General features: G+C 40.7%; 2 protein-coding genes across 9 annotated transcripts in view; both read left to right on the forward strand.

Annotated features, from left to right (window-relative positions):
- Positions 1–1,904: 1,904 nt before the first annotated feature.
- CFAP300 (cilia and flagella associated protein 300) lies at positions 1,905–23,993 on the forward strand. The gene is made up of 7 exons (XM_005149716.3): positions 1,905–2,072; positions 2,511–2,592; positions 4,212–4,284; positions 9,910–10,076; positions 12,503–12,675; positions 19,434–19,500; positions 23,645–23,993. The coding sequence occupies exons 1-7, from the start codon at positions 1,963–1,965 to the stop codon at positions 23,774–23,776; spliced, it is 804 nt and encodes a 267-aa protein (XP_005149773.1). The 5' UTR covers positions 1,905–1,962; the 3' UTR covers positions 23,777–23,993.
- A 968-nt stretch (positions 23,994–24,961) lies between these two features.
- Positions 24,962–27,433, forward strand: part of YAP1 (Yes1 associated transcriptional regulator) — an 86,633-nt gene continuing 84,161 nt past the window's right edge. For 2 of the 8 annotated variants that reach the window (XM_034072671.1, XM_034072658.1), the window contains exon 1: positions 24,962–25,580. In XM_034072671.1, the coding sequence (XP_033928562.1) occupies positions 25,263–25,580 (318 nt within the window). In that variant the 5' untranslated portion in view covers positions 24,962–25,262. The remainder of the gene's footprint in view (positions 25,581–27,433) is intronic. The other 6 variants (XM_034072652.1, XM_034072645.1, XM_034072663.1 and 3 more) reach the window with 5 other exon arrangements.

Here is a 27,433-nt window from a genome sequence, read left to right on the forward strand (position 1 = left end):
TATGAGACTATAAAATCCTTATTTTGTAAAAAAACCCAACAAATTAAATGTCTGTGTCTAAAAATGTACTATGCCTGACTTTCTGCTTCAGGCTGCTGTGAATGATATCAGAGGATAATGTGGTCAGTGTGTAAGCTGAAAGTCCCAGATTAAATTTTATTATTGTAAATTGCTTAAAACTGGAAATGTTGTATTATAAAACTGCGATATGTAGATGGCACAACATTAAAGAAATTAATTCCATAGTTTAGATCTTCCTGTCTTGAGTCTCTGACACAGTCCTGATGTCCTTACTCATGTTGTTACTCCTGATTCATCAGAGCACTTAAAAGCTCTAGATTTCAAAGGGATTAAAGCATATGCTTGTTGATTCAACACTTTAATCAGAGAAAATCCTCACTAAATTCAGTGGGAAGTTTTGCCCTAAAAGACCTAAATTTTCACTCTTTTTTTTTTTTAATCCTGTATTTGAGTCTGCATAACTTGAAATGGAGAATTTATGTTTGGCAGTTGTTGCTACGCATCGCTACCTGCCCAAACCAGTTCTTTCACTTTGGCTATTTAATCGCTGGCTAGTAATATTGGTGGCAAGAGGAATTTAACAGATGGGGTAGTGCTGGAGTAGGTGGAGACATGTTGAGAATAAGGTTATAATACTGTGTTTCAGGTTGTATTTAAGTGCTAAGAGAAAACACACACTTTTTCTTTACCCCTTTTGAACTTTCTCTACCATTTAAACATCTTGAAGTATAGCATGACTTTATTTTCTATAATTTTTTAGTTGCAAATAAAGATTTAGTGAAAAAACGATTACAGAAGCATGTGGGAAACACTTGGAGAAAACAGAATGGAGAATATACAGGACTATCCTGTATCTCCTTAGTCACCGAGCTGCTCCACAAGTACTTTGTCTTCTGAACTGCAGCCCACTGGTGTAAGCACTCTTAGAAAATTTAGTGACTATGCAGTGAGCAATAAGTTCTACTGAAATTATGCTAAAACTGGATTTCTCAACAGGCTTATGATAACTGTTTCTTCTGGATTCCTTTGGTACACGCCTGTTTGACTAACATGTCTTACAAGTTAAATCCGTAGGACATCTTTTAGAGGCTGATGAGACAAGGAGGTGCACACTGGCAGTTTCAGCTTTGCTTCCCGCTGTTATGGCACACTGCACCTTTCCCTCTGCTTCCTAATCAAATAGAATGTGATTCAGCTTGATTTTATATATATAATTTTTTTTTTAATTGGAAACACACAAAGCCACTGCTAAACTTCTTAGAAACGGGGCAGCGGACTAGCAGGAAAATGACATTGTTGGAGATGAGCAGCAAAGGGTTTTTGGAGGGTGGTGGATTGCTAAAGGGTATAACGTGAGATGTGCAGCAGCCTTCAACTCTCACTGCGTTCCGTGCAAAGGGCAGGAAATTCCCCAAATTTTGCAAGGTGTCTCTTGCTTTACTGGACTTTTAATAATTTCCTTAAGTAATGACATACTTTCCTTAAATTTTCCACTGGGAAGGGTTTGAAAGAATGACCTTGCTATTCCCAAATAGCCCAACACCCTGAGAAGCAAGCAGCAGCCCTGACTCATCGGAGCTTCATAATTTATAACTGTGCTTTTCATAGTTCGGTTTGGCATTGTGCTGTCAGGGGTGGTGTTGATTAAGCCGGCAATGGCAGACCCTCCTTTTGCACGCCGCTCTGCTAGGCTCTCCTTTGGCAAGCCTGAGTTTTCCCGGTGCCTAGGCAGAAGCAGAGGGAAGGGGACTGCTGTTTAATCAGGGGGTTTATAGCAGTAATTGAATTCATCCTCTCAGAACGGGGAGCGGCCGAGCGCGGACGCGGCGGGCGCCGGAACGCCTGTGAGGGGCCCGAGCGGGCGGCGGGAGCGGGCCGGAGAGCACCGCCTGAGCGGCTCCGTGTCCATGGCAACCGCCGGGCCGCCGCCGGCACCGCAAGATGTCTGCCGGGGATCGGCGCTGTCCGCCGGCCTTCGCGTTCCGCCCCCTGCCCCAGAAAGCTTTCCCCTGCCTGGAGGATAAGGACATCCGGGACCGGCTCCTCAAATGGTGGGAGGGGGAAAGCCCTCTGCGAGAGGCGCCTCTTTGGGGAGCCGAGGGAGGCGGGCGGTGCTGAAGGCTGAGGCCGTCACCGTGCCCTCAGGGCGCCCGCTGTGGTGGCGGCAGGCCAGGGTCTCTCCTGCTTCCCTCTTCCCCGCCTTAAATCGGAATTTTCCTCAGTATTTTTCAGGCACGTAAACTGCCTGGCCCTTGTCTTCCAGGGCTAGCCAAGATGTACCTCAGCTTCGCAGCGCAGCAGTCGGGCTTTCCCCGCCTCTCCAAGGAGGAGCGGGAGCCGGTTCTAAGTGAGAAGGGCAAAAAAAGAAAAGTAAAAAAGTATAATTATTGGTCAGAATAGTATTTTATGTAGTGTGCCTACGGAAATTTACAGAGTGGGTTAGTACCTATTATGTCTGCAGAATTTTTAATCTCATTTTATCATTTCAGGTCTATGCAAGGCAGGATCACAGCACAAGCGTTCGGTTTTGACCAGCAGTTTAAACCCTATCTAAAGGATGAATTTGTTACGGTAGTTCCAAGTTTTTATATTTTAGGTTGACTTTTTCCCCATGAAATTATAGCCATTGGAAAGCTAATAACAGCAAATATTATAGCAGTGTTAGCACGCTATTCACTGTCTCCTTAAAAGTAGGTGATTTAGGTGTGGTGCTCAAGACTTTGTCGGTTAAATGTATTGTCCAGTAAAAATATTTTAGTCTGTACTAATATTACTCTGTTTTAAGAGGAAAGAATTTAGTAATTCAAGATTCCCAAGAATGGGAATCTGAACTGAATGCTGATCTTGGCCACTGCATTTAATGTTGGGAAGTCCACCCAGGGAGAGATTTTAAACAATGTACATGCAGTTGGCACCTTGCTCACAGCTACTGCTGCTTTGTCACAGTAAATATACTGTGCTAATAGATGTACATATGCAGCACATATATGAAAATGCAAGAGTTTAAAGTTTATTAGATACCATTGCTTTACACTGGAATTTTGGGCTTTCAGCTTTCTGGGACTCAAGTCTTTTGCTGATTTTGTATCATCCACTTCTGTTTTCTGCAAAGTCAAATGTGTTCATATGTTTGCAGACAGGAAAAAATAATCTGTGTTTTTTTTAAAAAACATATTTTTAACATATGTTGTTTTAAAAACAACTGTTTGATTTGTTGTACATCTATTTTAAAATAGAAAAAAGCTGGATTCTTTATCCAGGATAATATAAAGAAATTCACAAAGAAGTACACTAATATTTCATCTCCCACTGCTAAACATTTCAAATGACTGAAGTTTACAAAATATGCATTTACCTTCTCAATGCTTGTCTCTTTTTGAATTAAAAAATGTAAAACTATCACTATAAAATGGTGAACTCTGAATAGCTGTGAATTAACTGAGAACAGAGAGACCATTACATTATATAGTCTGACCTCTGTATTACAGAGAGGTGGTGAAGAGATTTGGTGTTGCAGAGACTGAAAAATTCAGTATTTTCTTAGCAGCTTCTTCAATAATTATTTACTCTGCTTGTATGCATATATATTTGTGGGTTTTCTTAATTGGCTTATCTATCATTTAAACTTGTCAGCCACCAATATTACTATGTATGTCTCTTTTCTTTTTTAATTGATAAATCATTGAGATTTGAATACTTCAAATCTTATTCAATAACTTATGGATTTTTTCTGCATCTGTTTAATAAGTTTTGTGTGTCTCTACAGTTCTCAAAGCTTCAAATTTATTCACAAAATGTAAAGTTAACAATCATATTTAGGTGTTTTTTTTTTTTTACTTCAACAACATTGAATGCAGAGATAGAATTTTGTAATTTTTTCTTCAATTTTCTGTACCTCTAAGGATTTCATGCAACCTTTTTTGTGTGTTGTTGGACTGAAAGTGCTTTGCTGTAAATACTGCATATAAAAATACATGAAGATATCTTGGATATGTAGAAGACACTGGCTACACAAAGTTACAAACCCATGTATTTGGTAGTGTGATATTTAGTATCCAGACTGAAAGATCATACAGAATCTACTTACTAATTGGATCCTTATAATTTGCCTTGAAAGTATCCAAGTCATTATAGATGATGAATTTATGTTTCATTTCATTAACTTGTACTCTCTTATTTGAATATTATAGGCATTTTTTAATGACCAAAATGTGAAAACTAACTTGAAGTTGCTCTCAGCTTCAGAACAATGGACTACACTGGGTAAATTTAGAATAAATTAATCTTAAGTAAAAAAGTCTGTGTTGTAACTATTCTCCTCTAATTTGGCATTTGTAATAATGACAGTTCTTATATGTAGTTGAAAATGTTATGTAGTTGAAATATTTTAAAGAATGACTTCTACTAAAAAATAAGAAAATGTTCTTACCTAGTTTGTTACTAAATTATCAGATGTTACACTTTTTTCTTGACCCGTACATCAACCCATAAAGCAAGCTACTAAAATTGATTTCAATTAGTCTGTGTCATCCAGCTGACCCAAACATATATCCAGAGATAATCAACTGCATTAATTGTGGAATTATAATGCTATCTTATTCAGATAATATTTGGACAAAGACACTCTTCTATAGAAGAGAGATCTGAGTTTATTGCTCTGTTTCAAACTAAAGTGGAGAGAGCAGAAGATTAGATAGTTACACAAGCTCAGCAGTGTGCTCTATTTCATCTGCACAGGAGTGTTCCAGGCAGGAAGAACCCTGTCATAGGTTACTTTAGTTGCAGTCACAGTGTAAAGTTGACTTCTAGTTTGTTGCCACATCATTAACTGCTTACCACACTTGACTATGTTTGTAGATGGAAGTGAGACACTAAAGGAAAATTACTAAAACAGCACATGATTTTATGGCACTACTTTGAAATTGCATTTTTGGTTATGTAAATGAAACACAATTTCATGGAAATTGCTTGTTATATTGTAATGGGATTTATGCATAATGTGAATTCTGGTGATTTTCCTTAATAGGCATATATTGAAAGAGCATAATGGGAAGTCCTCAGTTCTTTTCATTTGTCTGCAAACACTTTACCGTGTATAAATATTTAATGAACTTTGGGAGTTTTCTACCTTTTCCATTTCAGTTCTCTGGAACTGGCATAGGTTTTTTCCACTATATACAGCAAAAATCCATTTTCCAAATATGGTATCCGGTTGTTAAAACAATTGAAATATGTAAAATATATCTCAAGTCCCGTGTCAGGTATCTCTTTTTCATTCTGGCAAGCAGAAATAAAATAAATGTATTTCAAACTATGGGTAAACCTTTTCCTGCTTTAGGCAGGAATTTCTTCAGGCTATCTGTCTAACCTAGGACTTGCCAGTCCCTGTAAGTGCAGGTCAGTAGGTTACATACCTTGCGTGAAGAGCAGAGGGTCACTTGCCAAGTATCTCAGCTCAGCTCCTGATTCTGCTCAATCTTCCACAGCACAGAAGTAATACATTTTGTTCTGAGGACTGGAAGGGTTCCCTTCCTAAATCCTGAACAGCTGGTATACCCCATTTGCTCTTAAAATTTCATCTTCCCATTCTTTGCCTATTTTTGGTGAGGAATGTTGGCACATTTTTCTATACTTAGTCTTCATGTGCATTTTTTGAAAATATAGTAAGAATTAGCTTTGAGTGGGAGGAGGTAAAAGATCATCTAGTATTTTCTTCTTCAGACATACTTGTATGTTAATCCAAATACGCTATTTACTTACAACTGTAGAGTAACTCTTATTCTGTTCTTGAAAGAAAATACTAGAAATGAGATTATTTTACTTTTCAGCAAATATGAAGAAAATTACATAATCTAGATTGATTCAAATATTTGCAAACAAAAATGCTAGGGTGTTTTTTGCAGAGGGAAGATATTTCGGATGCATAATGTAAGTAGGATTTAATAGGTTCTTAGAAAACGCCCTTCTCATCACTATGAGTTTGGGCAGAAAGTATTTATGGACCCACAGAAAGATGTCAACATTATATAAAACATCAAAATAATATTATTTTATGAGAGTGTTTGTTTTCATAATCCTTTTGTCTTTTCCAGGCTGTGGCCCCCTTTTACCTTCTCACTAAGAATTTGCTTTTATTTTTCTTTTAATTCAGTGGCATGGTTTCACTTTCATTTTTATTTCTACCTCTTCTCTGTTACTTGTCTATCTCCTTTTCCTAAAACCTGTTCCTAAAAGTTCTTTATTACTTTTTTCTCCTGTGTCTAATCTCCTTTTTTATTTCTTTTGGCTGCTTTTCATCCTCACCTTTGTATTAGCAGACCATAATATCTTCAGTCTCCCTCTGTTAGATTAAAAGGTGGCATAGAACACGGTGTCCCCCCTTAAGGAATGCAACATGTACCTCCCTTCTCAGCTGCCCCATGTGTTGGGATTCTTGGTGGAATCCCAGATAGTACATTGTCGCAAGGACTCCAGATTTAACACTACTTGAAATACAACATTTTAGGTAAACAATACACAAAGATATTCTCTAGTGTACTTCATCTGATCAGACAGATTCTTAATGAACTGTTTTCCTACCACGCTTTTGTGCCTCTTGTAGTAGTGGTATTTTTTTCTCTCTTCCTGACTGCTTGGCAAAGTACCTGATAGTTCTGCCATGGTCTTTAAGCCCCATCACACTCCCTTCATCTGTTACTCTCCTATTTAAAAAACAGAAGCAGCAAAAGGAACAAATTTGGTGCTTACCAACTTACATCTTGAGACTTGTATTTTTAAATAGCTGCAATGAAAACTTGTGGTTTTTCCTTGGACACATTACTGGCCTTGCACCTGTCAGCAGTCTTGGGAAGGCACGACTGTATCTGCTTAAGCTCAATTAACACTTGAAAAGATATCTTCAAAGCGATAGGGTTACTGTCTTTCTGTGCAAATAAAACTCAGTGTTTGCCTAAGAAGGAGTCTTGAGCTGTCATATATACTTGAAGCTCTAACGATTGCTGTCTTTGGAATGGGGTTTTAAAATCTGGAAGATAATCTTAAATCAGCAGGTTTTTAGACTACTGTTATAGATTATAATTTGCAAAAATTTTAGATGTCATTTGAACCTATAAATCGGCAACCTACACCTTTTAATTTTGAAATACCATCTTTTTAGTGCAGAGCACTGAATGTGCATTATGTATGTTTCATATAAACTGTTTCATAAATAAGAAATTGCAAGATGTTTTCCTGAGGTAAAAATCTTTCTTAAACTTTAGAGGAATTCTAAATATACCTAATCTGGGTTTTTTTCTGCAACATACTAGATATGCAGCCTTTTAATTTAAAAGTATACTGGAGGCATAGATACTCCAGAGCTAGCTGTTATAAGAAGCTTAAACTGCTTCAGTACTTCTCAGCTTTGTTTTCCACTTGCAGAGTTCTCAAGGCATTTCTTCTTCCTATTTTATTGCTCACTTTTACAGTATTATTAAAACAGGTTACTCTCCTCCAGGAAATTCTGAATCTGCAGTTTCAAATCTCACCTCTCAAATGGAGACTATTCTCCATTGTGTACTCCTGTGTATATAACCTTTCCATTTATAGCTTGGTTTTCTTTACTACTGAATAGATTACAAGGTTCTCAATTTTTTTTTCCTGATGAAAGTTTTTATAAAATCTTGTTTCAAAGCACAAGTGTGTCTCCTTTCCTACCCCTCCCCCAGCAAAATCCTAACAATTTGAAGGCCTCTGAATAGCTCAGTTTCTTGTACTTTGAGCTCAATAACTGGGAAAATGTAAGATGTCTGTGTTTTTCTTAAGTTATTTAACATCTGATTTTTATTAGTTTTGACTCATGGAGTTTTTGATCCATAGGTCTTTACCAAATAATTTCTATGTTAGAGGCTGATTTGGCTCTTATTAAATCTCTTATAAAATAAAAATCCTATCCCTGTGAAAGAAAGCTGGAGAACTGGAAGTTAGAAGAGTCTGAAAGTGAGGGGGTGGGAGGAACCACAAATCAATCAATCAATCAGCAGCAGTTTGTGGCTTTTTCTTAGGCTGTGAGGCTGCATGCCATGAGTTTTTTCTGACTTGTGATTTTGGTTACATAGTTTGGTTATTTTTTGATGGTCACTATGTGGATAGGTAGGACAGTGTTCTAAACCTTTTTTTCTTTAATAAACGGTACCCTTTTTCATAGTCATACCTGCAGATGTGAAGCCAGGCCATTAGATGCCAAGCGAATCTGTAGCAAATCTCTGTAGCGAATTTTCTTCACATCACACTTTCCCAATAAAATAATTATGAAGTTTCTTGATGGTATTTTTAGCTTAAGCAGACACATCTTCAAGCCATCAGTTTGTAACTTCTTTTTAATTATTTTCTTAGTGTTGCTGAGACAGGGGGTGCAGGTTACCTGGTCTTAGATACCAAAATGCTAGCCCTACTTAACCTATGGATAAGCAGTCTGCCTGTGATAATGTATGGGAGAAAGCCCAGAGAGGTTTCTTTGGGGGAAGAGAAATTTGTTAAGCTACACTTGCAAAGACTAGGATGAGAATGAAATGACATTCTGGGAAGCATCATCCCTTTTTTGCCATGTTTCTGTTCCTGAAATACTGCCATCAAGGGTGAAATTTGAACATTTCCTAAACACTAATCTTTAGTGATCCTTTAGGTCAGTTTGTCAGGACAGCTAATCTTATCTTTAACTGTATGGTCAAAAACCTTTTGATACTGTGATGTTGGTGACTGGTCTCCCATTAAGGGAACCTACAGCTGGGAAAAGTCATGGAAAGATGTAATGCTGTGAATATTATCTCTGCTGAGACACATTGCCCTTGTGTTGCATGTTCACCTGTGTCCATGCTCTCCTGTGTGCCCCTCTGCTGTCCAAAAGCACTTTGAAGGGTGTTCAGGGGAACTTGGAGATGAGCAGAGAATGTGTTCTAGCATTTAGTCTGAACACTTAAACCAGTTGAGGTCAGATGGAACTGGACTGAGTCCAAAGTTTCCTAAACATGGAATCAAACGCTATTTGAGATGCCATAAGTTATCCAACACCACATATACAAATTTGTAGATGTAACACTGTATCCAAAGATGATATATGCCCTTATGGGCTAATACCTCACTAAGGAAAATACTGTATGGTATCTCAAATCCCACTAGATGTTTATGAACAACAGGATCAAGCCTTGGATCACTTGCAAGCACAGAAAACAGAAAAATGATAGAAAAATGTACTCAGCACTCAACAAGTACAGAAATAATACTCCAGATTCATACAAAAGGTGCTGATAATACCTTTTTCATCTTCTGAAATAGCTAGTTAGTAAAGCTTACAGTAGCTACAGCATAATTTTTTAAGAAGTTCAGATATTATACTTAACAAACCAAAAATTCATCAAGGCTATGTTCACTTTGGGTTTTACTTTGTGGGGTGCTGTTAGCAACTATTGACTTTTGTACTGCATCAGGCTGAATTTGGTATTTGTCCTCAGATTCTTTAAGGCTTAAGCTGTGGAATGTGATTTTCTAAGAGTGTGATCTAACATGCTGTTGAGTTCACACGGTGTTTCATCTCTCTCTTGTTCCGGCTGATAGTATTACCAACAGGGGGAGCAGATACATGAGCCTTAATGGAAAGTATCATTCAGATGAATTTAATGTTTTCTTTACGCTTGTTTCTTTCTTAGCTTGCTTTGTTTTCTGAGAGACTCTGTGATTGAGTCATACTTGTGTGATCTGTACTTTGTTTACAGAATATCCCCCACACAACCGTTTAGAGAAGTTGATTATTTCCACACTGTATTAAATTACAGTAAAACCATTAGTACATGGAAATGCTCCCATTTTAAGTATTGCAAGAGACTTGGAGTGAAGCCTTCCTATATATTGCAGGTTCCAAAGTGACAAAAATTGAAGCTACACTGGTGCCCTGTACAGAGATTTCCATGTCATTTTTTGATCGGCTCTACTCTGAAGGAATTGTTAGAGAAACTGGAGATATTGTAAAATGTTATGATGACTATTATGATGATATTCTCATCTCTGATGAGTTAAGAAAGGTCGGTATAACAATGAATAATTTCTTACAATTTTTCATATTCTATTAGGTACTGTAAGGACACATTTTTTCAGTGGTTTGTTTTCTTTTTCTGATGATATGTATTTTCTCTGGTAAAAATGGGCATTGAAATGAGTAAGGCATTGGAGTGCCTGAATGTGTGAAAGCAGTGCTGGTTTCCAGGTGGACCCTTTTTCCTTTCTAGGTGGGAGAAAAAGGTAAAACCCTCTTTTGCCTGTCCTTGTCTCAAGTAGTCAGTGCTTAGTGGGTCGTGTGGGGGGAATGCAGCTACTCATTTGCCTAGGAGGGGAAAACAAGTGATGCCAATGAAAAGGTTCTTTGATGCCCAGAATTGTGGGTTCATCCAGCCTTCCAGGTAGTAGATGAAATTGAATGTACTTGATTGATAACTACATCCAGAAGCATTCCTGGTCAGGAATGCTGACCATATTGTATGTGAAGGCATTTAAGGAAAGTCATCTTCCATGTCTTTTCCCTGAAACAAAGGAAAGAAAATCATGAGAAGGGAAATTATTTTTCGGTGCATGCTTGAAAAGGACTAAATATAACCCCTGAACAGGCCTGCAAGGTAAATCCTGTTTGTTATACTCCGGTGGAGGTGTCAGAGAGCAGATTAGTCTAAAAAAGAATCTCTTTTTCAGTGGCACCTTCTTAATCAATGTGTGTCTTCCCTGTTTTTCTTTTTACTTCATAAGTAAAACAATTTTTTTAACTTATGTTTGTTTAGCATTAGCAAAGCATAGTGTGGGAGAACTGGATTTTGCTCTTCCTTGTATATATAATCAACATAAGCACCTAATAATTATAGAGTTGCACTCATTTGCACTCGGCAAATCCTTTGAAGGCAATGTATTTGAACCAGTGACACTGGTTACAGGATGTGGCCTGAAATACTGGTCTGTCTTGTAAAGTACTGGGAAAAGGAGAGAACTCAAGCTCATGTTTGAATTTCAGATGTGGTTTGTATCCTAGCAGTTCAAAATACTAAGTATTTATTTGTAAGCTGGGTACATGTGAAATGTCTCTTGAAAAATTAAGTGCATTGGATGTAGGAAAGTTAGAGGCAACATTTAAAATAAGAAATAATTGGGAGATTCAGTCTCTTTCCATTTTCCTTCCCTTGGAAACAATGTATGTTTCTGCATTTGCAAGTTGAAGGATTCACATTTATTTGAAATAAATGTGATTCCTACTTGTAAGAGCTGAGATGGCAGAAAGAATTAAGAGTCAAAATCTTCCAGGAACAAAACTTCAGTCAAAACCTGAGATTGACTCAGTCAGCGCCGTAGGAGGGCAGACTGTAGGGGGCAGAAACTGCCTGCTGCTGTCAGGGTGGCCCTCTGCTGCGGAGCTCCACATTTCTTTCCTACCTGCCATGTCTTCTCTTGCTTGAAACCAAGAAGGGGGGTTGGGATACCTATGAAGTGGCCATCAACAACAGTTTCTGCCCTGACCCCTTTTAACTCAGGTTGTGCAGTGATGTTATAAAGAGGGCCAGAAAGCAGTGAACTCATGTCTGGCTTTCACCTGGCTGGCATCTGCAGTTCAGCTGATGTGACTAGAAGGCCTTGTAGCCACACTAAGTTACAATAACTGTCTACCCTTACCAGGGTGTGCAGCTGGGGCTGATCTAGCACATCCTCTGTGTTCACATAATATTGCAGCAAAAGGCAAGTGAGACACATAGAGGCAGCTGGATATCATGTCTGGTTAATCCAGGCTGCAGATAAAGGCTCACTAGAGTCTGCACTAAAGAGTGGTTCAAGTTTTGAGCGATCCCCCCCTTGAGAGATCCTTGTGATTCCTTTACAAATGTGAGATAACTGTGTAAACTTAGAGTAAAAAAGCAAAAGTAGGCAAAATTATCAAAGACAAACTAAATGGCAGTAATTGACATGCTAAATCTTCTTCTTTGCCCAAAGAAGTGGTAAATGCTCCCATCCCTGGCAGTGCTCAAGACCAGATTGGACACAGCCTTGGATGACCTGTTTTAGTGTGACGTGTCCCTGCCCATGTCAGTGGGGTTGGAACTAGATGATCTTAAGGTCCTTTCCAACATACACCATGCTATGAAATATAGGTAATTTTCAGGTGGCTGACTGTTTTGTTAGCATGCTGAACAATAAACCAGTGAAAAACAACTCTTGAAAAAATCTCCCCTTAGGTCTTGTGGGCACACATCTGGCAGTGATTCTGCTTTATATTATCTACAATTTTTGGACATAACTGCATCATTGGAAGAAGAATTTAGACAGAGTACTTATTTATTTCCACCTCTATTGCATTTATTTTATATGGACAGAAACTCTGTGACACACGGCAAAGTACTTGCATTGTTTATAAACTTAATCTCAAGTAAGAAATTTTCATCTACTTGACCTCCTTGTTATTTTCTTGTTCCACAAGGTCTTGCTTCTGGAAGATTCAGATCATTATGGCATATTCAGTCCATTGGATCGCCAGGAATTTCTGTTCTGTCTTTTTAAGCACCTTTGCATTGGAGGATCTCTTTGCCAGTTTGAAGATGCAGTTGGCCCATACTTAGAAACTACAAAAGCATTTTATAAAGACTTAGTTAGGTAAGTGTCTCTGTGTTATACAAGCGCATACATATGCGTACACATAGATACTTTGTGTCAATTTGTATAAGTTCATTTGCATTACTGCTTCAGGAATAGGGCTGTTATTTAATCAATCTGCAACCTTATTCATCTTCAACTATCGAAACAATGTGTAACAGCAGTTGTAGTTCAGTGCCAAAATCTATGCAATTTCAATGGCATCTGTCCCACATAAAACCTTTTCTTATATATATTGACATTGGTGTTTTATAATTCAATCCAATTTCAAGGATTTTTATTTTTGTAATTATCTACTGAAAACATAGCATGCCACTGGAACCAGATTGTGTCCCTACTGTCACTGATAATTATCAACAATTAAGCCTTGGATGTATAGTCTTGGGCTACATTCAAGCTGCTTTTGTCTTAGGATTTATAAATTGAGATACTTCAGTCAAAATTTTAAGTTTTCTATATATTTTATTCCAACTGATTTTTTTTTTTGTAATGCATTTGGCTTTTGGTATTCTTCATTCCACATATACTTCTTGCAGCATAAAGCTAAGTGTGGTAGAATCATAGAATGGTTTGGGTTGGAAGGCACCTTAAAGATCATCTAGTTCCCCGCACTGCTATGGGCAGGGACATGTTCCACTAGACCAGGATGCTCAAAGCCCCATCCAACTGGGCCTTGAACACTGCCAAGGATGGGGCAGCCAGAGCTTCTCTGAGCAACTTGTGCCAGTGTCTCATTACTCTCCCTGGCTGTTAACATGACACAGTGGACTTGACTTACACACATCTTTTTGGCAGGTCTGGTATATAGAATTATTTGGAATTTTATGTATTTTTTTAATTGAGTTTAGAGATGATTGATCAAATATGGGGAAAAGAAAGGCTTTTTTTCCTCTGTTTTGATATATCCAATTGACAAAATTTCTTCTTTCCTGATTAGTGGGAAATGGAATGTAGTTATCAGTTATGCAAAGACTCATTCCCTGCTGAGCTAATGGGAGTATGAAGATCATGAATGATACTACCATATTTGATATTATTATTTGCCACTCATAATAAGTATTTATAGGATAGTAAAAAGAACAATATTAACATGAACAATTGAAAACAATTGCAGACCTCTGAAATGAGAGATAGCACAAGGACTCTGCTAATACTAGGTGATGCACAGCAATGTACACCACAAAGGCTTCAAATTACTTCAAGTAGGAATTGCTATTTTTCTCCCTTCTCAGCTGTGTTTGGAATGGTGTGATGGCCAATTGCTATTTCATCTCCTATTTTAAGATTATACATATGCATAATAGGGAAAAAATACATAAGATGTATTCATCATGAATTCTGTTCTTAAAATGTCTTTGGATAAACTTAAGAGTAAAACTTATGTCTGAACAAAGATACAGTGAAAGGATTAGACCCAGTGATTCTTCATCACCTGAATATTTCTTTACTTCTGTAGCACTTGTGTTTAGATTGCTGTATCCAAACTAAATATTTAAAACAAAATATTTGGCTGGTTTGGGGATTTTTTTGTAATACTAAACCTAAGCAACTTACAGATCTTTAATAACTTCTGAGTAGCTTTCAGATTTTTTTAATGGTCAGTACTTTTCAGGATGCAAGTTGATTTAGTCACATGCAGTTCCCCAGGGTCATCAAAAATAAGTGATCAAAGTGGCAGTAGAACAGTTGATGCTTTTAGAGAAACCACTGAAACCGAAATAGAGTGTTAGTGATATTTCAAGAAAATGGTTTAGAAATAATGAACTTAGATTGCTGCATGTATGAGTTTGAATACTGTGATTAGTCACCAGAGCTTTCTTATCAGTCTGATTAGTTTTGATATTTCCATATCACACGTATATGGAAATAAAGTGGGTTCCTCAGAAATACAGAAGATGACATAAAAGGATCCATCAGTGCTCCAACTCTACCCTCCCTTTCCTTTTAAACAGTGCACTGCACTAGGAGCAGGCTGTTTGTTACTCTAATCTGTGGATTTAGTTGACTGCTTTGACTACAGCTGTTTCTGCTCTTGTGTTGTTGAATTGACCTAGAACAAAGCACAAATCCAGTCAGTTCCTCCACTTTATTGCTCTACTTTGCTGTTGAGTTGTTTTCTCCTCAACTTGTTTAAGTTTTGTTCTAAGCCACTTCTTTTCTTTATCCCCCTGTTCCCCTTCTTTTTCCTTTTCCTGATGTAAAATTTGGTGATGATGTCAGGTAGTTCTCATCACTTAAAAAAAAAAAAAGAGATCTGCCAAACCCTTCCCCACGATTTCATGCTGCTTTCAAGGTTCGCTTTTTCTATACCCTCAACTTGTTTCCTATTGGTCCTTTATATATTTCTGTGATTTTTCTCATGTGCTGCTGCTTCTTTCCAGAACCATTCCTCTGTTGTTTTGGTATTTGGTTGGTTGTTTTCCCAATTACCAGCTTTCTTATTCTCCTGAGTTCTGAAGTACATCTACTCAGTTCATTTGACATAACTGATCTTCAGTATCTACCTGCCATATATCTCTCAATTTCTGTGCCTATAATGCCTGCTGATTTCTCACTGTCAGTGGAGGTGGCTTTAACACCAACTACCAGTTGAAAAAGAAACTCACAATTTAATGAAATCTTTCTCTTGCTCCTTTGTTATTGCTGGACCCGTGAGAAAAGCTTTTGATCTCAACATTTGAGACTTTCCCTCCCCTTCACAATCACTTGTTTCTTGCTTTGTCCCATTCCTACCTGCCCCAAATTTATCCAAAATGATGTTGCTGTTTTATTACCACCATCTTGAGACAAAAGGCCAGTGAAAGCATAAGCAATGCAGCCCTGAAGAGGGACACGTGTGCCACAGTCTTAATTTCTAATTTCTAGTCCCTGCTGTGCACTGTGTTACTTCCTTTTTGCACAAATTACACCAGAAAACAAAGCAATTAAAATTACTTTATTATGCCCTCTTAATTTCAGTGAATAATTGCTAAGGAGATAAGTGATCTCTTAAATTCTGGTTACCAAACAGACCACCTTCAAATTTCTGTTGAATACCAGCTATTCTTTAAATAATTCTGGTTCAGACTGCTGTCCTCCATCTGTTTTCTTTTCATCTTGGATTGCAACTCCATTGGATACTTTCTACTTATTGTAAAGCAATATTAAATATTTCTCATGGTATTAAAAATTCTGTAAAATGTACTCTTCTTAAACTTCAATTTTTATGTCTTGAGGGCTCCAGAGCCTTGGTGAAAACCAAATGGGTGGTGCAATAATTACTAGCTGCTAGCTGCATTAAAAAATTAGCCCCCACAGATGAAATATATCTAATAGTGATATGGTTGTAGGGGTATAAAATGCCCCTGTTTGCTCCTGTAACAGTTTTTTTATGGAAAAGAGCCTTGGCATAAGCACATCCACAAAAGTGTTTTTAGTGCTTGGGAGTGGCAGACCTGGTATGGGTTTCCCCCCACTTCTCTTTCTTACAGCCTTTTCTCTGGCCTTTCCTGAGTTCTAACTCCAAGGTGCAAGTGTTCAAAATAGTGACAAAAGATTTGAGATTTAATTTTATTAAAGCATGTCCATGTGCAGTGCTTTATTATGAAAGAATGCAACAATCTTTTGAAATTAACCCTCCTGGATATTTTACAAGCCCAGCTGGGGACTTCCAAATACAACTACTAAATGGCAGATATTTTCTCCTTTGTAAAAAGAGTAACAATACCTTCCTAATGAATTAATACACAACTTGTTGTCTCTTAGAAATCCAGCAGTGATTAGTCTGTAACCAGTTGAATTCCTACAAAATTTAACTTTAAATGTCATAGAATCCTAGAATGGTTTGGGTTAGACAAGGACCTTAGGATCATCTAGTTCCAAATCCCCTGCCATGGGCAGGGACACCATACACTAAACCATGTCGCCCAAGGCACTGTTCAACCTGACCTTGAACACTGCCAGGGATGGAGCATTTACTACTTATTTAGGCAACCTGTTCCAGTGCCTCACCATCCTCACAGTAAAGTACTTCTTTATATCTAACCTGAACTTCCCCTGTTTAAGTTTGAAGTCCTATCACTACAGTCCCTGATGAAGAGTCCCTCTCCAGCATCCTTGTAGGCGCCCTTCAGATACTGGAAGGCTGCTGTGAGGTCTCCATGCAGCCTTGTCTTCTGCAGGCTGAAAAGCCCCGAACTTTCTCAGCCTGTCTTCATATGGGAAGTGCTCCAGCCCCTTATCATTCTCATGGCCCTCCTCTGTACTTGCTCCAACAGCTCCATGTCCTCCTTATGTTGAGGACACCATGTCTTGTCATAACTTGCATAACCTAAATAATTTCAACATCCTTGTCATAGTATTTTGGTTTAGTTAAAATACATTTACGTGACAAAAACTTGTTAATTAAAATATAATCTGCCCATCTTTGTTGCTAAATCTTGTTTTCTGAACTTAACCACTGATTTTTCTGGCAGTGCCTCTCCGTGGTGACAGCTGCTGCAGTGTCTTGTAGTCATTGTCCTCTTCTCCTTCCTTCTGTGCCATCTCCGTGTCCTTTTCACCATAATAAATGAATTTATTTAAAGAATTGTTATTTTAATGATTGAAAGCCTAATAAAATATTGCCTGTAAGGTTAAGATATAAATAGAACCCAAAATGAATTGAGAGATGATGAGGAAGTTTGTCCTTCATAAAAGGAGAATAGATGCATGTTAAAATGATGAAGGAACCACCACATTTGGTGAATAGTTTAGAAGTTAACAATTTGAAAGAACAAAGTGGGGTATGAAGGCTATTTTTAAGGCAACACTATCCTCTTCAAGAGGACAAGGTAGTGTTTTCTAAAACCTTTCAGAAAAAAAAGTAAAGAAATAAAGCAAGTAAGTTTGTCAGAGGCAACCTCCTGGTTTCTCTCAAGTCAACAAGGGAAGACTCTCATCTGATTTTGGCAGATACGTTCTTTTGCCTTAAGAAGTACTAAAAATAAACAGTCTGAAAAATGACTTACAGGAAGCTAACCATAAGGGGAAAATTTCTCAAGGCACTAGACTAACTAGGAATGCTTACTTTTTGTCACCCCTTACTTTGGTATCCTAGATACACATAACATAAAAATTAAAAAGCCAGAAACTGAAAAAAGGAATGTGAAGCCAGAGTAACTTGAATGCAACTGTATCTTTTGGGGTGGTGATATATGGTAGAAAGTGCTGACCCCACTTATATACCCCCTCTATACCTTGTCCTGAAAGTTGTCACTTTTTCAGCAGAGATGGTTAAAGACCTTCTGAACTGCTGTGGTTTACAGCCTGATATGTTAGCATAAACTGACATCCCTGTTAGTTTATCTTAATATGCTGGTCTGTAAACTGCAGCTGAGTCATGAGCCTGTTGAGCTGTTCCTGCTGGGAAGGCAGTCCTTTCTGAGGGGTAGTAAAGCAGACAACGGGGGTCAGTATAAGCTTCAGCAATGCTCTCTCAATCCACTGTTGAGTATATCAACATGCCAGCTGCAACAAAAAGTTCTGAGAAAGCCTCCTTCCTGACTCATCATAGGAAAGATCAACTCCACAGTAGAGGCTTAATTCATACATGACTGTGTCATTACTCTACATATGAAATCAGTTAATCAGAGAGTCAATTTCTTTTATTAGTTGGAGAGATTGAATCAGCAAAGGTGATGTTGGTTAATTTGGGGTTTGTTCCTATAAAAAGATTTGCGAAAGCAGTGGTAGTAGGGGACTGTCGTCACAGATGGTTTTGAGCTAGTGTGGTGTAAGCTGTGCTGTGTTTAACACATATGCTCCAGCAACTGGGCTATATTGGGACCTTTCCTGGGAAGAGAACCCCTGGGAACAGAACCTGTTTGTGACAAGGCGGGTCTTGAGCTATGCATTTCTTGGAACTGTGCAAGTTTGGCATTTATAAGGCTCAACTGCTCCACAATGCATTAATGTAAATAGGGATCTGTGAAATTAGATAAATTAATGGGAGTTACATGATGTAAATTATGAAGAAATGTAAACATCACTTAAAGCAGACCCAAGGAAAAATTACACATTTAAAACTACTTAAGTGTAAGATATGTGGAGATGCCTGGATGTTTGCAATAATATCTTAATGTTATTAGTGATGGTGATGCGAGAAATGGCAGTCTTCAAAACAAACAGTCTGGAAATGTAAAAACTCAGAACTAATACCATCCTTAGTTGCACAGCTCTCTATACAACATTCCAAAGGAGGAAAAATGAACCTGAACTATAATTCTATAGCTAAAGTCTGGATTTCTTCAGCAGTACTGCTGCTACTTCTTGTGCTCTGTATTAAACAACAGTGAACTGCATCTTGGTTTTTTTTTCCTTAAAGGATATGTGAAAAGGTTTTCACAAAATGTTTAGCTGAATAACTTCTTATAGCTATCAAAATTCAGACTTTATATTGGAATCACCTGAGCCTGGCTAATACTGCTGTGATTTAGTAACTGAAAACAATAGAACCAATCCAGCTGACAAGACACATTCAATGGTTTTCAGTAAGATGTCATGATATCCATGTTGTCTAACAGTGGCCAATGCTGCTTTCCTGGTCAACGTGGCATGAGACGAATTTTAACTATTGATCTGGATCAAATTTGAGCAAGAACACAATGAATGCAATAAAAAAGTATTTATTAAATGTAGAATTTAATAAACAGTCTGAAGTTTAATAAACAGTCTTAGTGTATCAAGTATATTATTTCCCAGTGTATCTGTTAAGTATGTATTATTCCCCTGTGTTTCAGTGTTCAAAAGAATCCTGAAACAAAAGAAATAAGAATTATTTCTACTGTCTTCAGAGTGTCTGCATATGTAAGTATTAATAATTTTTGATACAAGACTTTAGTGGAAGTAACATGCATAACATGAAAATACACAAAGAAATCGTACTATTCCATATTTAAGGGATATTTTTCCATAGTTGTTGTTTTTTATTCATTAACTCTTTCCCTGATCCCATCCTATTTTCTCATCCTCTTTACTAACTTTTCATCAACAGCCACTAGCTAAGGTTTTATTTGATAGCTCACTAAAAATAGGTTTACTGGATTACACTAGAAGTTGTAATGGTCACCCATAAACTAGTTTGTGAAAAAATAACCCAAAAGGTCTGAGTAATTCTGATTTTCGATCTACTTGAGACAGCAGTAGGGATTAAGAATCCACTCTTGACTTTGTATAGTTCTGTTTTTAGGAATCTTGCTAGAGCTTTCCAAATAGCTTGTGTCACATCTGTTTCTGTAAAGACTTCTGGGAAGTTTAGCATGCAGAAAGGCTGGGATTGTGAGACAACTGCTCACCTCTTGTTCCCTCCCTTGTCAAGTCTCATTCCTATCTGTTTCTCTTGCAAAATCAAACATTTACCATCAAGATAAGTCTGAGAACTGGCTGCATGTTTACTAGATTCAGCATATCTGTCATTTAAGTGTTACAGTAGGATGAACTCCTCCAAATTCTTCTTGAGTAACCAGAGTATGTAATAATTAAATGTCAGATAATGTACCTGCTTTCAAAAGAACTAGCTGATGTCATTTCAGACTGCACAGACTTCCCTGTAAGCTGTCAACAGCCCAGCTGTTCACCTGTGGGTCATGGTCTGTTAAGTTTTATGTGTGATTCATGAAAGGTTTTTGAAAATAACCACTTTATGGAAGCAGAAAAATTTACCTTTCTTCTAGGTTGCAGACTGTAATAAAAACAAAATAAGAAAGCAAAACACTGGTAACTTGGTGGTCTTCTTTTACTACTGTTTCCTTCCCATCTCTGAATCAAATGTGTTGATGTGAACTTCGCAGATTTTTATGCCTAGGTAGATGAAGTGTATTTTTCAAGAGTTTCCCTAACTGTCTTTGCCATACATTAAAAATCATCAATATGAAGAGAAAATAAAATTAAAAAAAAGAAGGGAAAGGAGAAGAGGAGAAAAAGAACAGAAAAAAAAGAAAAAGAGAATAAGAGAAGAAAAAGTGAGAAAAGCGAGAGGAGAGGAGAGGAGAGGAGAGGAGAGGGAGAGAGGAGAAAGGAGAAAGGAGAAAGGAGAAAGGAGAGAGAAAAGACAGACTTTGACAACTTTCTGAAGCAAAACCATGGATGGACAACAGAAAATCCAGTGTAAATCCAGAGCAGGCTCTCCTCCTTGTAGCCCTTGGGGAAAACTGAGCTTTTCTGCACATTCTGAAAATTTGTGAGATAAAGGAGAGTTGTGAAATTCTGGTTTCCATTAAGGAACATCCTGAAGAATTTTCTCTCAGAATAGAGAAAGGCTTACAAGGGTATGTCTAGATTATGTAATAGCTATGTGGATCAAAGTGCTTTAAACCCTACTTGGAAATTACAGGAAGGGCACCTACTGGAGCACAAATGTCATGCTTGTGATGAAAAGTAGGTTTAGTTTTTGGCTTCTTCTGGTAAATAACTGTAGAGTGTGTTATTATAATGTGAACGTTGACATGACAATTTTTAAAATGGCTTACTGTCTTGGTTTGTACCTGAAAGAAATGGCCATGCCCTCTTAGTCTGATAGAAATAATAAAAAGCTCTTCTGGTCAAAGTGACTCGAGCTGCTGAGAAACCAGAACACACTTTTTTTGCACGCTGGATTGATTAGTGGACAAATATATATACTTACATATTTGCACAAGTACAAATGGAATTGGAGATTAAGAACTGTATGTAACACAATCCTGCTACCATCCCTTCCTTTTTATTTTGTTCTTAAGCTGTGGCTAAGAAGCCCTTGTTTTGAAACAATATCTAAAAAAGGCCACTATAGAGATGTAAATATTTCCAGGTATTAAGGTGTAATTATACATGTCTGCAGATCCATTTAGCATCACAACCGGACAGACCTGAGCATCACAAGAAAAAGAGTTTTAAATCTTGTGTTCAAGTACTCTGTGGAACTCCAAATACCCCTGAAAGCTTTGGGGCTTGCATATAATGAAAGAGTTTCTTGAAATGCCTCATCACCAGAAGCCAAACTGATATTGGTCAATTCTGTAAGGACTGCAGGAAGTGGATCTTCAGTAGCAATGGGAAAATGTTTAACTGGCAACCACATCTTGACATTGGTTTTCTCTTGTTCCTTTTCCAGTCTTGTGCATGAGCTTAGGTTAGTTATGGATCAAGGCCCAAAGGCATTGTGATGCTGACTACAGTAAAACCTTGCAGCTTGCTCTCCTTACTGCATTTGAGAATCTACTGTTTGGTTTACATGTATCTCTAGAAAACACCTGAAGAGAGTCAGGCATTCTAAAATTGGACCTAGAGAGCTAGTATGCTGTGTTGCTTAAAACCAGCATGCTATTTCTAGCTTGCAGCGTCTGACTACCATCAGAAAATGCTGTGAATAAGCATTGTCAAATCTCTAGCTGTCTTAAACAATGCTTGTATAGTGGTGCATACCTTAATTTAATATTTAGGATGTTGAATAGTCCCCCAAAGGGAGATACCAGAACATACAGAAGGGAGGTCATACTCTTTGAAACACCAGGAGATAAAACGGGGTGTCGCTAACAGCTACAAGATAAAATTCACCATAAAAAGTAGTTCTTGGGGTATAAAGAGGAACCCATACCTTTTCCTTCTAAGCTGAGCCTTTATCATGGAGAGATGTTACAGTCTGCATGTTTCCTTGGTCCAATAAAAGATGAATTGTTTTATGCACAGGAAGACAGCTTCAACAAAAGTATGTGTGAGATGTACCTCTAATCTGGAATAGTCATTGATCCGGGAGTTCCAAATGTTCCTGGAGAAAATGGACAATACATGCAATATAACTATTTCTTTCAGGTGGAAAAGTGGAGCAGAACCTATATTTTTCAATGGCTGTATGAAGGTGCTGGGGAGCAGGAGATATTCATGTTCTAAATGAAAGGAGGTGTCAGCCACGCATTTGTTGATCTTTCAGATGTTCAATTACCAGACTAAATGTAAACCCTCCAAAATTCCCCCCATGTAGTTATTGGATCCCGACTGGATTAGGAGCATGTGGCAAGCTGTGCTGCCCTATCAATGCTAAAGCTTTTATTGACACGTGCCGATGTAGGGTATGAAACTAAAGAGCCCAGTTCTTCCTTTGGTTGTCAGCTCAACATGGTCTTTCAGAATGAGGATTTGGGAGCGAGGTGCTGTGCCTAGACTCCCTTCAGACCCCCTCCGAGGCCTGGCATACAGAATGTTTTCAGTAATGGTTCAAAGCTGTTAGTAAGAACTGTAGTGAGGGCTTTCCTTAAACACAAACATTTGAAACTGAACAGATGCAGTAGCAAATGTTCAGTGAAAAAGAATTACTCATAGACTCATAGAATGGTTAGGATTGGAAGTGACCTTAAAGCTGATGCAGTTCCAAACCCCTGCCACAGGCAGGGACACCTTCCACTAGACCAGGTTGCTCCAAGCCCTGTCCAACCTGACCTTGAACAGTGAGGGATGGGGCAGTCACAGCTTCTCTGGGCAAACTGTGCCTCACCACCTTCACAGTGAAGAATTTCTTCCTGATGTCTAATCTGAATCTCCCCTCTGTCAGTTTAAAGCCAGCTTTACAGATTTTTTTTTTTCAGCTTATAGAGCAGCTTTATGTATTGAGTTCCTAAATCTGTTTCTTTGTAAAAGGAAACACGATTGGATCATTACATCATCTGTATTTCAGGCTCGAATTGTGTATACACATGCTTACATGTTTAATTTTACATTTGAAATTTACATTTTATATTAATTTTACATTTACCTCAAGGTAACTGGAACTGTTCAGACAGAGCAACTGTGCACTTTGTAGTGCCAAGATCCTCATGGAGACATAATACTGCTGAAATAAACCATGGTGTATTTATTTTATTCTGCCATGAAATAAACCATTACAATTGGAACAAAATGATAATTTCAGTCAGATTTTATGAACTTCTCCTGGGTATCCACGTTGTCACTAATATTGTGTTTTTTTTCTACTCCCTCTTAGGACATTAATGGCCTGTGTTACCCTTCAAGCAAAAGCCACGATCAGACTTTTGCCTACCTGGTTGTGGACTCCTGCAAGCGGCAAGTCAACACTCTGTATCACAGCTTCGGTGCAGGCTTGTTTACAGACTAGTTACAAACCTGACTGTCCTCTAGTGTTAGAGTGGAGGTGGCCTTCTCTCTGCATGGGTGCAGGTAGGAACTGCTCAGTTGTGAGGAGCAGCCGCTCCTAGGTTACACGCTCTGAAAGGTTACAGGTTCATGTACATGTGACTGTGGTTAGTAATAAAAGGTTCTCTGTATTTAAGAAGCATAGTTCTTGAAGCTGTTTTCTTGGCAGTTTTGTCACATCTCCCTTTACCCCTCTGATCTAATAGAAGTTTCTTCTCTAGATATCTCGTCTCTTTGTGATCCAGGTTTTCAGACCAAGATGCACAAATGCAGGGAGGGGCTCTAGAGCCAGTGCAATCCCTGATGAAAGTCTGTCAGGCGGGCATCCATCCATCCAACCATCCATCCATCCCCACCGCCACCCACCCATCCATCCATCCATCCCCACACCTATCCATCCATCCATCCCCACACCTATCCATCCATCCATCCCCACACCTATCCATCCATCCATCCCCACTGCCACCCATCCATCCATCCATCCATCCATCCATCCATCCATCCATCCATCCATCCATCCATCCATCCATCCATCCATCCATCCATCCATCCATCCATCCATCCATCCATCCATCCATCCATCCCTCTTTCCCTGCCTGCCGGCCCTCGCCCCCAGCCCACGCCCTGTGACGCACCCCGCCGCCGCCAGGTGAGGCGGGGACCAAGGGCTGCCCGGCAGGGTCTGGCCTCCCTTCGGTCTGCTACAGGCCGGGCCCAGCGGCCGCCCTCGCTGCGGAGGGAGCCCCAGAGCGGGGATCCCGGCTCGAAGCCGACCGGCCCCCGCTGCGGTCGGGATGCGCGGGCTGGAGCAGCCCGTGCTCAGCGGCGGGTCGCGGGCTGGCGCGGGCGGGCTCCTGGAAGTTGGGACAGAAGTTCGGGAAAGGAAAATAAAAGTTCTGGTTGGCGGCACCGCTCCGCGGCGGCGGAAGGCGGGCGGGCGGGCCTCAAAGAGGGGTGCTGGGGTGACGGACGAGCGCGTGCGGAAGGCGGCTTTTGCGTGCCCGCAGTTTGCGGGTTGGGGGGGCGGGCAGCGCCGGACTGCCCCCGGGCGGGAGGCGGTGCGTGCGGGCGCGCACAGGAGGGCTGAGCCCGTGCCGGGCTCTTTCGGTCGGATACGGTGCGGGCGGGCTCAGGAGGGGCGGAGCCGGCGCCGGAGAGTGATTCGGGCGGGCGTAACTCCGAACTTTTGTTTGGTGTGTTGTGCGAGTTAGTTTCCGCCGCCGGGACAGAGGCGCCGGCCGGGCTGGGCCGCACTCGGGAAAGAGCCGCACGCTCAGAGTTGTTTTGCCAGTTGCTGCGGCCGGGTCGGTTTCCCTGCCGAGGGGCGAGAAGCACCGACCACAGCAAGGACGAGACGCGGCCCAGGGAGCGGGGCATGCGGGGCCGGGAATCCGGGCTCTGAGCAGCCGAGCCCTGCCAGGAAAGTGCTGGGGGGTCCCGACGGAGCCATGGATCCCGGGCAGCCTCAACAGCAGCAGCCACCGCAGGCATCGCAGCCCCCGGCCTCGCAGCAGGCACCGCCGCAGCCACCGGGCGCGGTGTCGGGGGCTCCGTCCGGCGCGGCGCAGCCCCCAGGCGCGGGGCCCCCCCCGGCGGGGCACCAGATAGTCCATGTGCGGGGCGACTCGGAGACCGACTTAGAGGCTCTGTTCAACGCCGTGATGAACCCCAAGGGCGCCAACGTGCCGCACACGCTGCCCATGCGGCTTCGGAAGCTGCCCGACTCCTTCTTCAAGCCGCCCGAGCCCAAGGCCCACTCCCGCCAGGTGAGGGGGGGTTTGGGCGGCCCTGTCCGTGCGATCGCTCTCCGCGCCGCCGCCGCGCTCCTCCCGGGGGAGGCGTGTGGGGGAGGGGGCCGGGGCGGGAATCCGCCCTCCGCGGGGCTGAGCGGGGCGGGGGGCGCCCGACGGGGCGCTCCTGCCGTGCTTCCTCCCTCGCCGTGCGGGGGAGCCCGGCCTCCTCCTCCTCCCTCCCCTCCGTGTGGCCCCTCGCCGCCCGCGCCTCAAGACGCTGAGGGGGAGCCGGCGGCCGCGGGCCCCAGCCCGGTCTCCGGCGGGGCCTCGGACTCCACATCCGCTCCGTGGCGAGAGCCGGCTGCTCTCCCGGCCGATCCGGGGCGGCGGCGGTGGGGGGGCCCCTAAAACTGAAGTGAATACTCTTAGCTCGGAAGAGGGGGAGGGTTTCACTGTGAGGTCTGAGCCCCCCGCGGCGCGGGGCGGCCCGTCTATTGAGGAGGGTATCGCGGTTGTGCCAAACTTGTACACCCCTTCCTCAGCGCCCCGTCAAACAACATGGATGGAGTTGTTCCACCATTTCATCGCTGTGCTGGGCTGAGTGGGATTAAACCCCTCAGTACACACATTAACTTAAGGAGTTCACTCCCGAGCGGCCCCTCAAGTCCGACGGCGTCGGGGTCCGCACCGGCCGCAGCAGCGGCTCTGTAGTCCGCGGCCGGGAGCGGCGCGGCCGGGACGGGGGGTGCGGGGCCGGGCCCAGGGGAAGGCGGGGGAGGGGGGATGCGGGGCCGGGCCGGGCTCGGCCTCCGGGAGCGTTTGGTCTTCGACTGAGTGACTTTTGCGCACAGAGTGAAGTGTTAGTGCGGATGCGACTGAAAGTTAATGTTTAGGCTGGAGTTACCAACTTTTTGGAAGGAGGTTGTGCCTACTCGAGTGTTTTATTAAGTAATGAACTTTGTTGCTAAGCTATAAAATACGTTTTATTATTGGCTATTGTCGCTTTGTCTGTGTAGCCAGTAGGAATGAAACTTGCTCTGTGTACTGGTACCCTTGTTGTTAAGGGTCTGTCAACATTTCCATTATTAAACTTCTGTTTTGAAGGATTTATGACTTGGCTTCAGAAGTTCACTCCAGACTGAACCTTTGGCACATACTCTCGGCCTAGGAGTTAATTCATTTTCCAAATACTAGAAAAAATCAGTCTGGCCTTCATATTGCAAGACTGAAAAGAAAATAGAACGGGGTGGGGCTGAGCTGCTCTTGTAGTTTTGTTTGCTTCTGAGTTGCAGGCCTTTAATAGCATACTGAAATCCAGCAAGGAATAAGGTTATTTTGTGTAGGGTTTTTTCCCTAAGCTGTGCAGCTCTTACCACAGTTCCGTTGTGTACAAATGTGAACTCTGGTATATGTTCAGCTAACACTTGGTGCTTTGTCAAATGCAGTAACTGCAGTGAAATAGCTATTGTGTTTGAAATGCACTTAATGTGTGTGACATTAATACACCTTGTACTTTTAAGTTTAGCGTTCTCTTGCTTGTGTATGTTTTTCTTCATCTGTAATGCATGTTTAGTTGGATCATTGTGCATTGTAACAGTTGGTGGTTCCTATAACATAAACTGGAAATTCGGCTAAAGGCTCCATTGTGGACTGTTAAAATACAACTGTTTCAATTTTATTTTTTGGTTTAGTTGTACCACAGAAGTATTCTGTTTAACAGAAAAAGTATTGAAGTTTCTGTAGTTTGCCCTGTTTTTCAAGAATTAATATGCCTCAGATTCAGTTGATTTACAACTTGTGTATTTTGTCGAAATGTAAACATAAGCTAATTCTTTTCCAGTTTAATACATGAAACTTCGCATGTGCTTTCATAGATACGCAGTGAA

Source organism: Melopsittacus undulatus, chromosome 2, assembly GCF_012275295.1.
Source record: "Melopsittacus undulatus isolate bMelUnd1 chromosome 2, bMelUnd1.mat.Z, whole genome shotgun sequence".
Lineage (NCBI taxonomy): Eukaryota > Metazoa > Chordata > Aves > Psittaciformes > Psittaculidae > Melopsittacus > Melopsittacus undulatus.